The sequence below is a fragment of the Loxodonta africana genome, chromosome 2 (genome assembly GCF_030014295.1).
Source record: "Loxodonta africana isolate mLoxAfr1 chromosome 2, mLoxAfr1.hap2, whole genome shotgun sequence".
In the NCBI taxonomy this organism is placed as follows: domain Eukaryota; kingdom Metazoa; phylum Chordata; class Mammalia; order Proboscidea; family Elephantidae; genus Loxodonta; species Loxodonta africana.
This window is the reverse complement of record NC_087343.1, coordinates 222233886-222249025: the sequence shown is the minus strand read 5'-3', so window position 1 is coordinate 222249025 and position 15140 is coordinate 222233886. Positions and strand designations below refer to the sequence as shown.

Sequence of the window (15140 nt, the reverse complement as noted above, 5' to 3'; positions counted from 1 at the left end):
TCATGGTGACCTCATGTGTGTCAGAGTAGAACTGCACTCCACAGGGTCAAGGCTGTGGCCTTTTAGAAGCAGATCACTAGGCCTTTCTTCTGACGTTTCTCTGGGTGCATTCGAAGTGCCACCCTTTTGGTTAGTAGTCAAGTAGTTAATGTTTGTGCCACCCAACATTCACAGATGCACAAATTCTGCCACCAGTTCCCCACAAGGGTGGGAACCTCTAGGATAAAACCCAATCTGAAACCAGGGCAGTGAGGTCTGTCTGCCTTCTGCAGTGGACCAAGAGCATCCTGCACAGCCAGTACGAGGAGAAGGTGCGCCCCTGCATCGACCTCATCGACTCCCTGCGGGCCCTGGGCGTGGAACAGGACGTGGCACTGCCCGCCATCGCTGTCATTGGGGACCAGAGCTCCGGGAAGAGCTCGGTACTGGAGGCTCTGTCGGGCGTCGCCCTGCCCAGGGGCAGCGGTAAGCAACTCTGCTCGATAGCACGTGGCATCAAACCATCCTTTGGGGACCAACCAGGTTGAGAGGCAGGCCACCGTTAGGGAGCCCAGGAGGCAGATCCTCCATGTCCTGGGCAGCTTAAGCTCGGGAGTGTATGGGTAGTCAGGAAGGATCTGGGTGTCCTGCTTTGCCTTGCATTTTCTCTTTCACATTCACATCTAACAACCATCACCCCCTGTGTCAGTCAAGGTCCCAGCAGTGACCTTGGTGTTTCTTTCCAGTGGTCTTTATAAGAGCGTGGAGTCCCTTGGTAGTGCAAACGGTCAACGTGCTGAATTTGCGGCACCCAGGGACGTGGGCTTCACAAAGAGCAGTGATCTGAGGGTCCCCAGGATCTCAGGAGCACCAGCTTGGTCAGAGAGTTCCTACCTCCCTGCCAGGCGCCTCCATACACTGCACCTTTAGAATACCCTTTGACTCCTTCCTTTGAGATTTCCAGCTTCTCTCCCAGGCTCTCTGATCCAGAGGACAGGGTGCAGGGGAGTGGGATGCACTTGAGCAGGTCTCACTGTTGCATGTTTTATTTGCTCCCCTTCCCCGAGCAGCCCACCTGGACAATGCAGGCCCTAAACAAACATCTAAGGGGCTGGAGCTCCACGGGACTTGAGGGCTCTGAGGTGCACCGGGGCCCCAACATCCACACATATCGCTACAGAAAGCATGGTGGGGACCACTGCTGGTGACCAGCAGGGTGGCGCCCACTGACCACGCCCTGCATACAGCACTAACAGCAGCAGCAAAGGCTTCCCTAGAACAGCAGCCGGTCCCTGAGCCTTGTGCTCACATACCCAACCCAGATCCTCCTGCGCTTACCATGAGGCCCTAGAAAGTGCCAGGAAGTAAGACACAGCCTGTGGGGACACTGGGGAAGTCCCTGGGAGGGAAGAGTAAGAGACACCAGTGCTACTTTTTTAACAGAAAACTTAACAGTGTTTTGGAAAATTTCTCTTAGGTATTACCACCAGGTGTCCTCTGGTGCTGAAATTGAAAAGGCAGCCGTGTGAGTATGAGTGGAGGGGAAAACTCAGTTATCGAGACAAGGAACTCCACCTGCACAGCCCGGAGGAGGTGGAACAGGTTATACACAAAGGTAGGGCCACGTGGGTTTCTGCTGGCTCCATCCTGTGGCTGGCTTCCCTCCCTGTTCCCCAGCTCTTTCTACTGCTCCTCATTGCATCCATCACCCCATGATGGAGGGGGGTTGTCGCTCAACCTCCAAAATACCCTGACTCCCCACATGGCAAATTCCGGGGTGGTGCAAACAGTTTATGCACTTAGCTGCTAACTGAAAGTTTGGGGGTTCAAGTCCCCCCAGAAGTGTCTCAGAAGAAAGGCCTAGTGATCTCCCGCCAACCAATCAGCCGTTGAAAGCCCTGTGGAGCGTAGTTCTACTCTGACACAGACGGGGTCGCCGTGAGTTGGAGTCGACTCGATGGCAACTGGTTTGCCTTTTGGTTTTTTGCCCCACATGGCACTGGCCGGTCTGGGTCACCGCCGCTCTCCCCCCAGGTCCTTGCCCATTTCAACCCTCGCAGAATTATCTCCCAGCTGAAACCCTCACACACTGCCCCCACCTGCAGGGAGAAGTCTGGCCCCCCATCGCCAGGGCCTCATCCTCGTTCTGTGCCCCCTCCCCTTCCCGGCTCCAGGCTCCAACCTGCTGGACTGATCTCAGCTTCACAAAGGAAAGTGCCCTTTCTTCCTTCTAGGCTTTTCCACTTGCTGGTCTCTTGTTTGCACAATTTCCTCTCCTCTTCACCTGCCTGATTCCTACTCATCCTTGGGGGTCTTGGTTTAATGCCCTCCCCCCTCCAGGAAGCCTCCCTGGATAGGATCTGACCTTAACCCTGGGCCAGGCCCAGCCATCCTGGACATTGCTTGTCTTCCTGTCTTCTGGCCACATCACCAGGCAGCTCCCCCCACCCAGCATGGGCACCTCCCACCCGTAAATGCTGGAAGCACAGCTAACACCTGGCTGCTGAGCAAAGCTTACCAAGGCTTAAGATTAGTAGTAGGAAACTGTAAAATAATAATAAAAAAAAGATCAATTGCTCCTGGAGTCTGGGGCCATGCCACCTCCACAGTGCCCCTTGGTGGTCGGTTGTTCATCCCTCCTACCAGGCCCCTGTCCCTCCACTCTTATTGCCCTCTCTGGTTTCTGCCAAAAAAATACATAAACAACGTTGCCATACAGTTAATTCCAGCTCATGGCAACCTGGTATGACAGAGTAGAACTTCTCCACAGGGTTTTCTTGGCCATAATCTTTACAGAAGCAGATCACTGTGCTTTTCTTCCACAGCACTGCTGGATGGGTTCGAACCACCAACCTTTTCGTTAGTAGTTGAGCGCAAACCATTTGTGCTACCTGGGACTGGTTTCAGCCAGAGGGAGAAAAATATATATACATGTCCTTAAAATAAAAGAATCTCCACAGCTACGAATTCTGAGTTTAGTGGAGACAAGTTTTTTGCATTATTAATTAGCAAACTCCCTATCACAGCACAAGGCCATTGGATGACTTCCTGGGCTTGGTGCTACCCTGAGAACCCCATGTCTGCAAGCCTCAAATGGCTTGCCCACAGGATTCTTTCCAAAATAGAGATGTCCTGCCCTCAGTTCTAGTTCTCACCCCTCACAAACACAAGTGGATTGAGGCCCTTAAGTGGCCCATTTGCAAGCTTCAGTTTTTCAAAGATCTGCACCCTGGCAGTGCCCACGACAGCTATTCTGTCCCTATTCTGGTCCCACCAACACATCCTGCAGGTTTGTGGATGTCTGTCTGACCCTTTCTAACTGTGAGCTTAGTGGGAACAGGCCAGGTGGGCAGCATGCACCCTGTGACCTGAGCCCCTAACATAGCACCAGCATGAAACTGGACCAATGAGTCCGTGCCCAGTGTGCAAGAAGCCAAACTCTCAGACACAGTCTTTGAGAGGAAGAAAGAGTTTATTTCACAGGCTAGTAAGCGGGAACTCAGGGGTATCGACCTCAGATTGAGTTCCCCAACCCGCACAAGCAATTTCTAATTTATACTTATACGTATTCACTTGAGGGTGGAGGAAGGTGGTGGGCAGGATCAGAAAGTTTTAACTATTCATGGTTTCTATGGATTATTCATTATAAGCAAGGCTAAGACTTGACATGGAAATGGCCGGTGGACCCTTCCCTTTTGAAATGGGCTCAACTACTGCCAATGACATGTATCTGGTGATTTTGGTGCCCTGGTGTGAGTCTTTTGGTTCCTTGACATAAGCTCTCTTGCATTATTGAGCACATGTGGCAGCGCAGGGTCATTCGTTGGCCATTGTGGTCTGTTCTGCGCGTGTCTGGCTACTCCAAGCCGGTTAGATCTGGACTCTTCTGGGGCTCCCCAGAGAGTCTGCAAAAACAACTTAGAAGACGTTAGTGATGTGGGGGGTGGGGATGACTGGGAATGGCCTGATAACTAGTAGAGTACTAATGAATTAGGTGTCTCCCCTAAAAAGCACACCCTGAGTGTGGGCTCAGAAAAGGTTCTGTATACAAGTGAATAACGAACAAACCAGAGCCTAGACATCTTTAAAATAGCAGGTCAGAACTCCCATCCAGTGCTGGTACGGGTGTGAGTGGGTGCAGCCACTTTGGAAAGCTGCTTGGCAATATTTACAAAAGCAGAAAATGTACATACTCTGTAATCCAGCCCCTTTACTCTTAGGTATACGGACAATCCCTGTATTATGAAAAAGTTCCATTCCTAAGTCTATCTTTAAGTCGAATTTGTACATAAGTGGGAACAGGTAGATACAGTTGGTATTTAAGGTCAGTTAGTCAAATGTCTGTATTATGAAAAAGTTCCATTCCTAAGTCTATCTTTAAGTCGAATTTGTACATAAGTGGGAACAGGTAGATACAGTTGGTATTTAAGGTCAGTTAGTCAAATGTTTGTCTTAGTATATAGTATATAGTGTACCTTTCTATGCATAAAAAACATTAAATAAACACCTCCAGATACACTAAAACATCTTTAACTTAAGTAAAAATAACAATGTTTTGATGTGCATCACGAAGTACTGCCCATTTGTTATTATGAACCAGTATGTACCTCAAATATTTCATATAATAGACTCTATGGGGTTTTTTTAATTTATTTTTTATTTTTTACCGAGTTGTATGTAAGTGGGACATTCATACCCTGGGGACTACCTGAACACCCAACCAAATTTTCACCAAGACAGGTTTTAGAATGTCCAGAGCAGCACTATTGCAATAGAGCCAAACTGGAAACTACCCAAATGTCCATCAACAGTAGACCACACATTGTTTTATGTACTGTCTACTGCTAGCCTCAATGGCTCCTCCTGGCCCACGCAGAAGATCTCTTCCAAAATAGAGACATCCTGCCCCCAAATATACTTAGTTTATGATTCTCCATACAGCAACTTGAAAGTCCTTGTGATGTGGCAAGTAGCTTCCCCAAGAGGGAACCATCCAGGAGAAAGCAAGGAGGAAACCATGATGTCTTTTATGACTTAGTCACACATTATCACTTCCAGGACACTGTCCATTAGAAGCAAGTTGGAGGCCTCCAAGATAACTCTGGAGACCTGGTAGCACAGTGGTTAAGAGTTTGGCTACTAACCAAAAAGTCAACAGTTCAAATCCACCAGTTGCTCCTTGGAAACTCTGTGGGGTAGTTCTAATCTGTCCTATAGGATCACTATGAGTCGAAATCAACCCAACAGCAACGGGTTTGGTTTTTTGGGTAAGATGATTGTGCAGTCTTCTATGAAATGTGCCCTGAAAATAGCAACCACTTAAGTATCAACTGGTTCCTCTCCGATGCTCATTAACTCTGACTCTGGGTTTCTCCCCTCTTGGCCTCCATAGCCCAGAATGCCATCGCTGGTCATGGTGTGAGCATTAGTCACGAGCTCATTCATCTGGAGATCACCTCCCCGGAGGTTCCAGACCTGACCCTCATTGATCTTCCTGGCATCGCCAGGGTGGCCATGGGAAATCAGCCCCAGGACATCGGACTACAGGTGAGCCTTCCTGGAACTTGGAAACAGGCCAAGCTGAAGTTGCAGGGGGGTACTTCAGCGGTTTCTGCCTACAGTCCCAAGGACTTCTGGGTGCCTGCCTCAGCCTTTGCTCCAAGTGACAAGAGGGGGTCTAGATCAGGACTGCTGAGGGCAGGGACCTCATACTCAGTTTCTGACTTGGCCTCATAAGGTCATGTAAGATAGTGAAGTGGACCTGGTGGGACCGACAGCTATGGGGTCACCATGAGTCAGAGTAGACTCAAAGACAACTGTTTTTTTTGGCGACTATTCATTTTTGGAGGAGCCGTGGTGACACAGTGGTTAAGCACTTGACTGCAAACCAAAAAAAGGTCAGCATTTGAACCCACCCAGCCACTCCACAGCAGAAAGATGTGGCAGTCTGCTTCGGTAAAGATTACAGCCTTAGAAACTCTACGGGGCAATTCTACTCTGTCCTATGGGGTTGCATGAGTTGGAATCAACTCCACGGCAAAGGGTTTATACATTTTTGACCAAGTAGTCTTCTCAACTGACTTCTTGATCGGTTTTTATTTATTTTATTTTTTTACTTTATTGCTTTTGACCAAATTATATGCTCCCCTTTCTACCTGTCCCTCCCCAACTTAAGGGCTGCCTTCAAAAGGGGAAAGAAAAGTATGTTTCCTAGAGCAAACTGCAGGAGAGGATAGGTACAGATAGGACTTGATGGGGGAAAGGGGAAAACGGCATGGTTTGTGGCTGCTAGAGGCTGGGGAGTGGAGACAAGGGGAAGGGAAAGGGCATTCAGAGCCAAGACCAGCCCTGGAAATCCATTCCAAATACCTCCCCATCTCTCCACCCCATCCCACCCTCTTTCTGAGTTTCCTCTCCTCTGTCCCATTCTTCTTCAGCTGCAGGCATCCAGGGCCCCTCAGCTCCCTAGCACCCTCACTGTCCTGCCCCTTCCGAAACCTGGCTGATAAACTCCAGAGCACATCTCTAAGCACAAGGAAATAGCTGCTAGAAATCTCCCAGTTCTTTGGCCATTGTCTTATTTCCATGTGAGAAGGAATATCTTCCTCTCAGTTTCCTGGAAATTTGACCCTTTACCTTATCCTTGAATCCCAACCTGTTTCAGGAATTGTCAATCAAAGAGGCAAAGCTTCCTCACCTTGGGCGTCTTTCACAAGTCCTGCCTGCCCTTGTATATTTGCAAATGAGTCTTTTCTCCAACTCTTCACTGTCTTTGAGTCTTCCCAGAGGCCACACCAGCTCCTTGTCCCAGTTGGATTGCTGGTGCATGTGCTCCATCTTCCTGGAACCACTCCCCTGTCTGAGAAATGTGCACGTGAACACAGACCAAAGTCCACAAAGAGGGGAGGGAGCCTGCCCTGCTGTCTGCCAAATTGTTCTCCTTTAAGAACTTTCTGTCCTCCCAGCTTCGTTGTGTTGCCCCTTTTAATGCTGAATTTTACCTGAGCCCTGTGATGTAGGAAAAATGCAATGGTTAAAGAAGTCCACCCACCCTTTGTGTTCAGGAAAACGCCTTGCTGCAAAGAACCACCGGTCCCAAACATATGAGTTAGATAAGACTCAGAGATGCCCCCTCGTTTACCTGTGACAGGGCCCGACAGAGATGCTCCAGTTCCCATTTCTAGCCTCATAAATGAGCCACTGAGCTGCTTGTCCCACTGATCAATGAGAAACAAATCCTTGTTCACTAGACTTTGGTTAAGCTCCTCTCCATGCCCCAAGTCTGTGAACCTTGGCCCACCTTCAGCCTGAGCCAACACAGTGCCCGTCCTTAAGGTCTCTTCCCAGAGAAAGGCTGACCTCAGCACAAAGCATTCTGATTTCCTGTCTGATGAAGGTTGCCTATTCATCCCTCTTCCCCACACCTGGGTTTTTTTTTTTTTCTCTCTCCCTGTTTCCCCTTAGCTTCTATAGAAGAAAACACTTTCTCCCTAATTCTTTGAGAGGCTCGCAGACCTTATGATCTGAGAGTTCTCTCTATTACCATAGACCTGCTCCCCGACTACTACAACGGCCCCTTTCCCCTTTCCCCCTCTTCTTTCTGAATATGGCGTCTCCCTATCAAAGTCTGCATTTATCTTTTATTTCACACTCCACTTTCCCATTAACACACACATGCACGTGTTCACCCACCCAACACGTCCATTTCCAAATACAATATATCACTCCCTCCTTGAGAACCATCTTCATTGGCTTCCAGGAAAATCCATGCTGGCCCTTTCTCTCTCTCCTCTCTGTTACTCCCTCTTAGTCGATTCTTCTCCACTTTTCTGGCCTCCAGATGTTGCAAAGACTCAGAGATCTCTCCATTGGTATCTCATTCAGGCTCATAGCTTTAAATATCACCCCCAACAACTCCCAAATCTCTATTTCCAGCTCAGGCCTCTCCCCTGAACTTCAGGCTCATATCTCCAGCTGCAGGCTCACCTTCCCCTCCCCCACCTTTGAATGCCTAATAGCCATTAAACCAGTTGTCATAGAGTCACCTCCAGCTTGTGTGTCAGTGTAGCACTGTCCTCCATAGGGGTTTCAATGGCTGATTGTTTAGAAATATATTGCCAGGCCTTTCTTTCAAAGTGCCTCTGGGTAGACTCGAACCTCCAACCTTTTAGTCAGCAGGTGTCTTAATTATCTAGTGCTGCTATAACAGTAATGCCACAAATGGATGGCTTTAACAAAGAGAAATTTATTTTCTCACAGTGTAGGAGGCAAGAAGTCCAAATTCAAGGTGCCAGCTCCAGGGAAAGGCTTTTTCTCTCTGTTAGCTCTGGGGGAAAGTCCTTGTCATCAATCTTCCCCTGGTAAAAGAGCTTCTCGGTGCAGGGACCCTGGGTCCAAAGACGCACTATTCTCCTGGCTTTTGTTTCTTGGTGGTACAAGGTTCCCATGTCTCTTTGTTTGCTTCTCTCTTTCATATCTCAGAAAGAGATTGACTTAAAACACAACCTATTCTTGTAGATTGAGTCCTGCCTCATTAACATCATAGAGGTAGGATTTACAACACACAGGAAAATCACATCAGATGACAAAATGATAGACAATCACACAATTCTGGGAATCATGGCCTAGCCAAGTTGACACACATTTTGGGAGGAACACAATTCAATCATGACAGCAGGCAAGTGCATGAACTGTTTGCACCTCCCAGGGCCTCCTAAATGACTAATAGGGATAGTAAACTCAATGCGTCCAAACCTAGCACCTGATCTTTCCACCCACGTCTGCCCTTCTACTGTCTTCCCGTCTCAGAAAATGGTACCTCCAGCCTCACTGTTCACCAGGCCAAACCCTCTGGGGTCACACTTGCTGCCTTTTTTTTCTCTCATACAACGCTTCGATCCATCTGAAAACCCTCCAGCTCTACTTTCAAATGCACCCTGCTTCCACCCACTTCTGACCCCATCTACCACCAGCATCCAACCCAAGCCACCATCATCTGTTACCTGGATAACTGTACTGGCCTCCTGCTTGCCTTGTCTGCCCCTGCCCTTCACTGCAGCACCCTGTTCCAGTCTATTCCCAACACAATGCATATGTTTTAGAACACAAGTCAGCACATGAAACGATGCTCAACATGGTTAGTCATTAGGGAAATAAAAATCAAAAACCACAATGAGATACAATTTTATACCTACTAGGATGGCTATTATTAAAAAGAAAGAAAACAAGTGTTGGCAAGGATGTGGAGAAATTAGAACCCTCGTGCGGTGCTGGTGGGAACGTAAAATGGTGCAGCCGCTATGGAAACAGTTTGGCAGTTCCTCAAAAAGTTAAACATAGAATTACCATATGAGCCAGCAATTCCACTTCTTGGTATATACCCAAAAAATCCGAAAGCAGATACTTGTACACCAATGTTCATAGCAGCACTTTTCACAAGAGCCAAAAGGTGGAAACAGCCCAGTGTCCATCAACAGATGAGTGGATGAACAAAATATGGTACGTCCATAAAAATTAAAAAAAAAAAAAAACAGTGGCCATCGAGTCATCTGTGACTCACGGCAACCCCATGTGTGTCAGAGTACAAGTGTGCCCCATAGGCTTCCTATGGTTGAGTTTTTGGAAGCTGATCGCAAGACTTTTCTCATAAGGCACCTCTGGGTAGACTCAAACCCCAACCTTTCAATTAGAAGCCCAGCACTTAACCCTTTGCACCACCCAGGGGCTCTGGCATATTCCTACAATGGAATACCATTCAGCCATAAATACTAACAGAGCTCTGATGCACGCTGCAACCTATCTGAACCTTGAAAATATTATGCCAAGTGAAATAAGCCAGACAGAAAAGGGTAAATGGTGTACAATGAAACATCTAGAATAAATAAATGCATAGAGACAAAAGACTGTGAGACATCACGGGGAGATCTAGGGAAGAAGGAGAGGTCACACCTGGCCGCAGGAATCCAAGAGTCTTCAGGAAAGAAGAAATACCAGAGATGGGCTTTGAAAGATACATGGGTCAGCAGAGAGCGGAGCAGGGCAAGTGGGGGCTGAAGTGCCAGAGGAAGGGAATAAGCCAAGCAAAAGCACAGGGGCGTGAAAGCTGTGGGCTACCCTCTGGGACAATGTTGGTCTTTAGCCATTATACATTTCCAGCTGAGTTCCCAGATGACCATAGTGTGATCTTTCTGTGTGTGATTCTCTTGCATCAGATCAAGTCGCTCATCACAAAATACATCGAAAGACAGCAGACAATCAACTTGGTGGTGGTGCCCTGTAACGTGGACATCGCGACCACGGAGGCACTCAACATGGCTAAGGAAGTGGACCCTGATGGAGACAGGACCATAGGTGAGAAGAGAGCACCAGGCTTCCAGAAGACAGGAAGGGAGGGAGACACTCCTCATGTATTTAGAATGCCCCAGAGTAGGGCACTGTGGTAGTGGTACTGAATCGTTCTGTGGAGAAGCAGCTGTGGGCTTCTGGGCGTAGGCACACACCACACATGGGTCATCTTTGTTCACAGTCAGGGTTCAGTGAGTGGTCAGAATCTGAAGGTTCTTCACCCTTCTCCCTCTCACCCGTCATATTAGTGTCCTAAAGCTGTCATAACAAAGTACCACAAGCTGTGTGGCTCACAAGAACAGAAGTTTGTTGTCTAATACTTCTGGAGGATAGAAGCCCAAAATCAAGGTGTTGGCCACCGATGATGTCTACTGGTAATTCTTGGCATTCTTGATTTATAGATGCCTCCAGCTTCACATGGCCATCTTGCCTCTGTGCCTGTGCTGTTTGTCTTCTCCTCTTCTATAAGGATACTACTCAGATTGGATTAGGGCCACCCTACTCCAGTATGGGAAACCCTTGTGGCTTAGTGATTAAGAGCTATGGCTGCTAACCAAAAGGTCAGCAGTTTAAATCTACCATGTGCTTCTTGGAAACTCAATGGGGCAGTTCTACTCTGCCCTATAGGGTCACTATGAGTCAGAATCGACTAGACGGTGACAGATTTTTTTTTAATGGACTCCAGTATGACCTCATGTTAACTTATAATATTTTTGTGCATATGCATCCCAGAATTCTTTACCCAGACCATGAAGTTCTAGGCGACCTGGCCCCTGTCCTCCTCTGTGACCTCAGTTCCCATCGCTGTCTCTCCGGCCCACTACTCTACAGCAGGGCTCAGCATGCCAGCTCACTCCCTCCCAAGGGCCTAGAATGGTCTTCCTCATCCTCCCAGGGCTGCCTCCAATCTCTCGTTCAGACCTCAGCCCTAGTGCTCCTTCTCAGGCAGGCCCTCTCTGTCCACCAACCTTCGGGTACTCCATCCACCCCTGCCCACCATCATTGGCTAGCACGTCACCTCATTTTAATTCTCTGCATAGCACTTATCAGCATCAGATATTTGTCTTTTGTTTCTTGTGTATCACTAGGTTAGTTTACCTGGCTTCTTCTCGCTGGAGGGAGGGTTGATCATGAGACCAGAGACTTGGCAGTCTTGTTCATGGCCACCTCTCCAACACCCAGAGTGGTGTGCTTAATAAGTATTTGTTAACTACCTGAACAAATTAATTAAAAAAGAAAGAAAAATTAAAGCATCTAAAAACTGCTGACAGTGCCCTTCTCTGTGACTTAATACTAAGCTGAACAGTAGAAGATGCTCATGGGCCGGTGCTGCACACCAAGGCACGTGCGTTTCCCAGTTGGAATCCTCTATTACAAACTGAGACACTCAGTTAGAGAGGTTGGGTATGAACATGACTATGAGAAGGCTCTCTCTCCCCAGCTAGGGTGAGTCCTAATTACAAACCCCTGTTTTTATTTTCTCCAAATAAATTGCAACAGTCTCAGCTTTCATGATCAACCACTGGTTCCAGGGGAAAGACTTTCTCGGCCACCTTTCTTCCCCCCCAGTAGAAGGTCCTCTCCTTTCCCTGTGGGAGGTTCGAAGGTGGATTCACGTATGTCTCGGCTGTTAGTGACCTGAAGAGATATGCTCAGACAAACCTTTTAGTAAGGATAAAGATATGCTTTTTTTTTTTAATTTTTATTGTGCTTTAAGTGAAAGTTTACAAATCAAGTCAGTCTCTCATACAAAAATTTATATACACCTTGCTACATACTCCCAATCGCTTTCCCCCTAATGAGACAACCCACTCCCTCCCTCTACCCTCTCTTTTCGTGTCCATTCCACCAGCTTCTAACCACCTCTAGCCTCTCATCTTCCCTCCAGACAGCAAATGCCAACATAGCCTCAAGTGTCCACCTGATCCAAGGAGTTCACTCCTCACCAGCATCCCTCTCCATTCCATTGACCAGTCCAATCCCTGTCTGAAGAGTTGGCTTTGGTAATGGTTCCTGTCCTGGGCCAGCAGAAGGTCTAGGGACCATGACCACCGGGGTCCTTCTAGTCTCAGTCAGACCATTAAGTCTTGTCTTTTTATGAGAATTTGGGGTCTGCATCCCACTGCTCTCCTGCTCCCTCAGGGGTTCTCTGTTGTGTTCCCTGTCAGGGCAGTCATCGGTTGTAGCTGGGCACCATCTAGTTCTTCTGGTCTCAGGCTGATGTAGTCTCTGGTTTATGTGGCCCTTTCTGTCTCTTGGGCTCCTAATTACCTTGTATCCTTGGTGTTCTTCAAAAGATATGCTTTTAAGTGACAACTTTTGGTAATAAGAAGATTAAAACAGAGAAAGAGAGACAACTGCTTAACTGAGGTGCCAGGAAATTTTCAGGAGATGGTAGATCAGACATTTGGGTTTAGCCACAAATTAAAAATCAGGAAAGACAGCAGAAGATTACATTGAGGTTCCAGCATAAACAAACAAATGCAACAGCAAATTTACACTCAAAGAACGTAAACAAAAATACAGGCTCAGAAGTCAAAGGTTTTCATCCAGAGCAAGTCAAAAGGCCTGGGGCAGGAGAAGAAGGATGAGAGAATATCAGAGGAGGTGCCCACAGAGGGGGACAGAGTGGGTCTGTGACCAGAGACTTTAGAAAGGGGTATCTTAGTTACCTAGTGCTGACGTGGCAGAAATACCGCAAGTGGGCGAAGAAGCTAATTTTCTCACACTTCAGGAGGCTAAAAGTCCAAATTCAGTGCGTGACTCTACAGGAAGGACCTTCCTTGTCTATTTCAGCTTCTAGTAAACAAACAAACAAAAACCATTTGCCCTCAAGTCAATTCTGACTCATAGTGACCCTATAGGACAGGGTAGAACTCCCCCATAGAGTTTCCAAAGAGCATCTGGTGGATTCGAACTGCCAGCTTTTGGTTAACAGCCAAGCTTTTAACCACTGCACCAGCAGGGCTCTTCAGTATCTAGTTGTTGCCGGCAATCCTTGGTGTTCCTTTGCCTCTGGACGGGTTCTCACGTGGTATTTGTCCTCTTCTGTATATCTCTGAGCCTATTCTGCTCTTTGTATAACTCAGAAGGGATGAGGTTTAAGGCCCACCCTACTCTGGTTTGACCTCTATAATGTAAGAAAAGAAAAGCCCTATTTCCAAAAAAGGTCATATTTACAGGTACAGGGATTAGGATTCAACACATTTTCAGGGGACACAAGACAGTGTGTAACAGGGGGTACAGACCCCCTTACAGTGAGAAACAAGTTGTTCTCAAGAACGTGGAGGGTAGACCCAGTCTGTTTTGAGGATGATACCCTATGTCCTGGCACACAGAGACACCCAAGAAACATTTGCTGAATTATACAGTGGGTGAACACTGAGAGAATAGGGGTGTCTTAGTTATCTAGGGCTGCTGTAACAGAAATACCACAAGTAGAGGCCTGTAACAAAGAGAAGTTTATTCTCTCACAGTCTAGGAGGCTAGAAGTCCAAATTCAGGGAGCCAGCTCCCGAGGAAGGCTTTCTCTCTGTGTTGGCTCTGGAGGAAGGTCCTTATCATCAGTCTTCCCCTGGTCTAGGAGCTTCTCAGCACAGAGACCCTGGGTGGTATGAGGTCCCCATGTCTCCGTGCTCGCTTCTCTCTTTTATATTTCAAAAAAGATTGACTTAAGACAAACTTAATCTTGTAGATTGAGTCCTGCCTCATTAGCATCACAAAGGTAGGATTTATAACACATAGGAAAATCACATCAGATGACAAAATGGTGGACAATCACACAATACTGGGAATCACGGCCTAGCCCAGTGGACACATATTTTGGGGACACAATTCAGTCCGTGACAATGGGTGAATAGGTGATAGATAAAATCCACCTAAGAGGAGTGACAGTGGAATAAAACGAAGGGCTGCCAGGCACTGGGAATCAAGGCTGCAGGAGGCCTGGGTGGTCCTGGAGAAGCGTTCAAAGCCCAGCATGTTCCAGGTGCGTCTGGAAGAAAGGGGAGAACTGACTGTGCACTGTCCTTCTCCACCCATCTCACAGGGATCCTGACCAAACCAGATCTAGTGGACAAGGGAGCGGAAACAGGTATCCTGAACGTGGTGCGGAACCTCACGTACCACCTCAAGAAGGGCTACATGATTGTGAGGTGCCGGGGCCAGCAGGAGATCACCGACAAGCTGAGCTTGGCAGAGGCCACTAAGAGGGAAATAAACTTCTTCCAAACACATCCGAATTTCAGGTGAGGCTCTAGGAGGAGCCTGGAGTTGGACTCCCGGGAACCTGTCCCCCCAGCTAGAATTGGCCAAGAGTACAACCAATTCGTCTGTAAAAAATGATAAGGTGTAGCATGGTCTACCCTTGTCTTTAATTTTTAATTCAATGTATTGGCTAATTTAGAGAAATTTAAACACGTTAGTGTTTATTGGGCTTTAATGCCGCTGATGATTAAAATCGTATCACATCATTCCACACCTAGAGAGCCCTTTGCTCTCCCCAAATGTCTTCTCTTGCTTTGTCATTGGCGTGCCACACAATTTTAAGGGATATGTAGTGCAGGTGGGATTCTTCTCATTTTACAGATAAGGACAATAAAGACAAACAACTAGCGAGTGCAAGCAAGACTAGAAGAAAGAGATCTCCCAACTTCCTGAAACCTGGGTCTCCTATTCCAGATGGTGCACATTAAAGCCTGCCTTCTGGGTCTCCTAGGGCTGCTGCCACAAAATACCACCAAGTAGGAGGCTTTAAACAACAGCACGTTATCGTGTGACACTCCTGGAGACCAGTAGTCAGAATGCAGGGCGTCGGC

General features: G+C 47.5%; 1 protein-coding gene across 2 annotated transcripts in view; it reads left to right on the top strand.

Moving 5' to 3' along the window:
• The window catches only part of LOC100654728 (interferon-induced GTP-binding protein Mx2), a 37411-nt gene that overhangs the window by 9563 nt on the left and 12708 nt on the right, over positions 1-15140 (top strand). For both annotated transcript variants that reach the window (XM_023559110.2, XM_064279484.1), the window contains 5 exons: positions 273-465; positions 1457-1594; positions 5372-5526; positions 10191-10329; positions 14372-14570. In XM_023559110.2, the coding sequence (XP_023414878.2) occupies positions 273-465; positions 1457-1594; positions 5372-5526; positions 10191-10329; positions 14372-14570 (824 nt within the window). The remainder of the gene's footprint in view (positions 1-272; positions 466-1456; positions 1595-5371; positions 5527-10190; positions 10330-14371; positions 14571-15140) is intronic.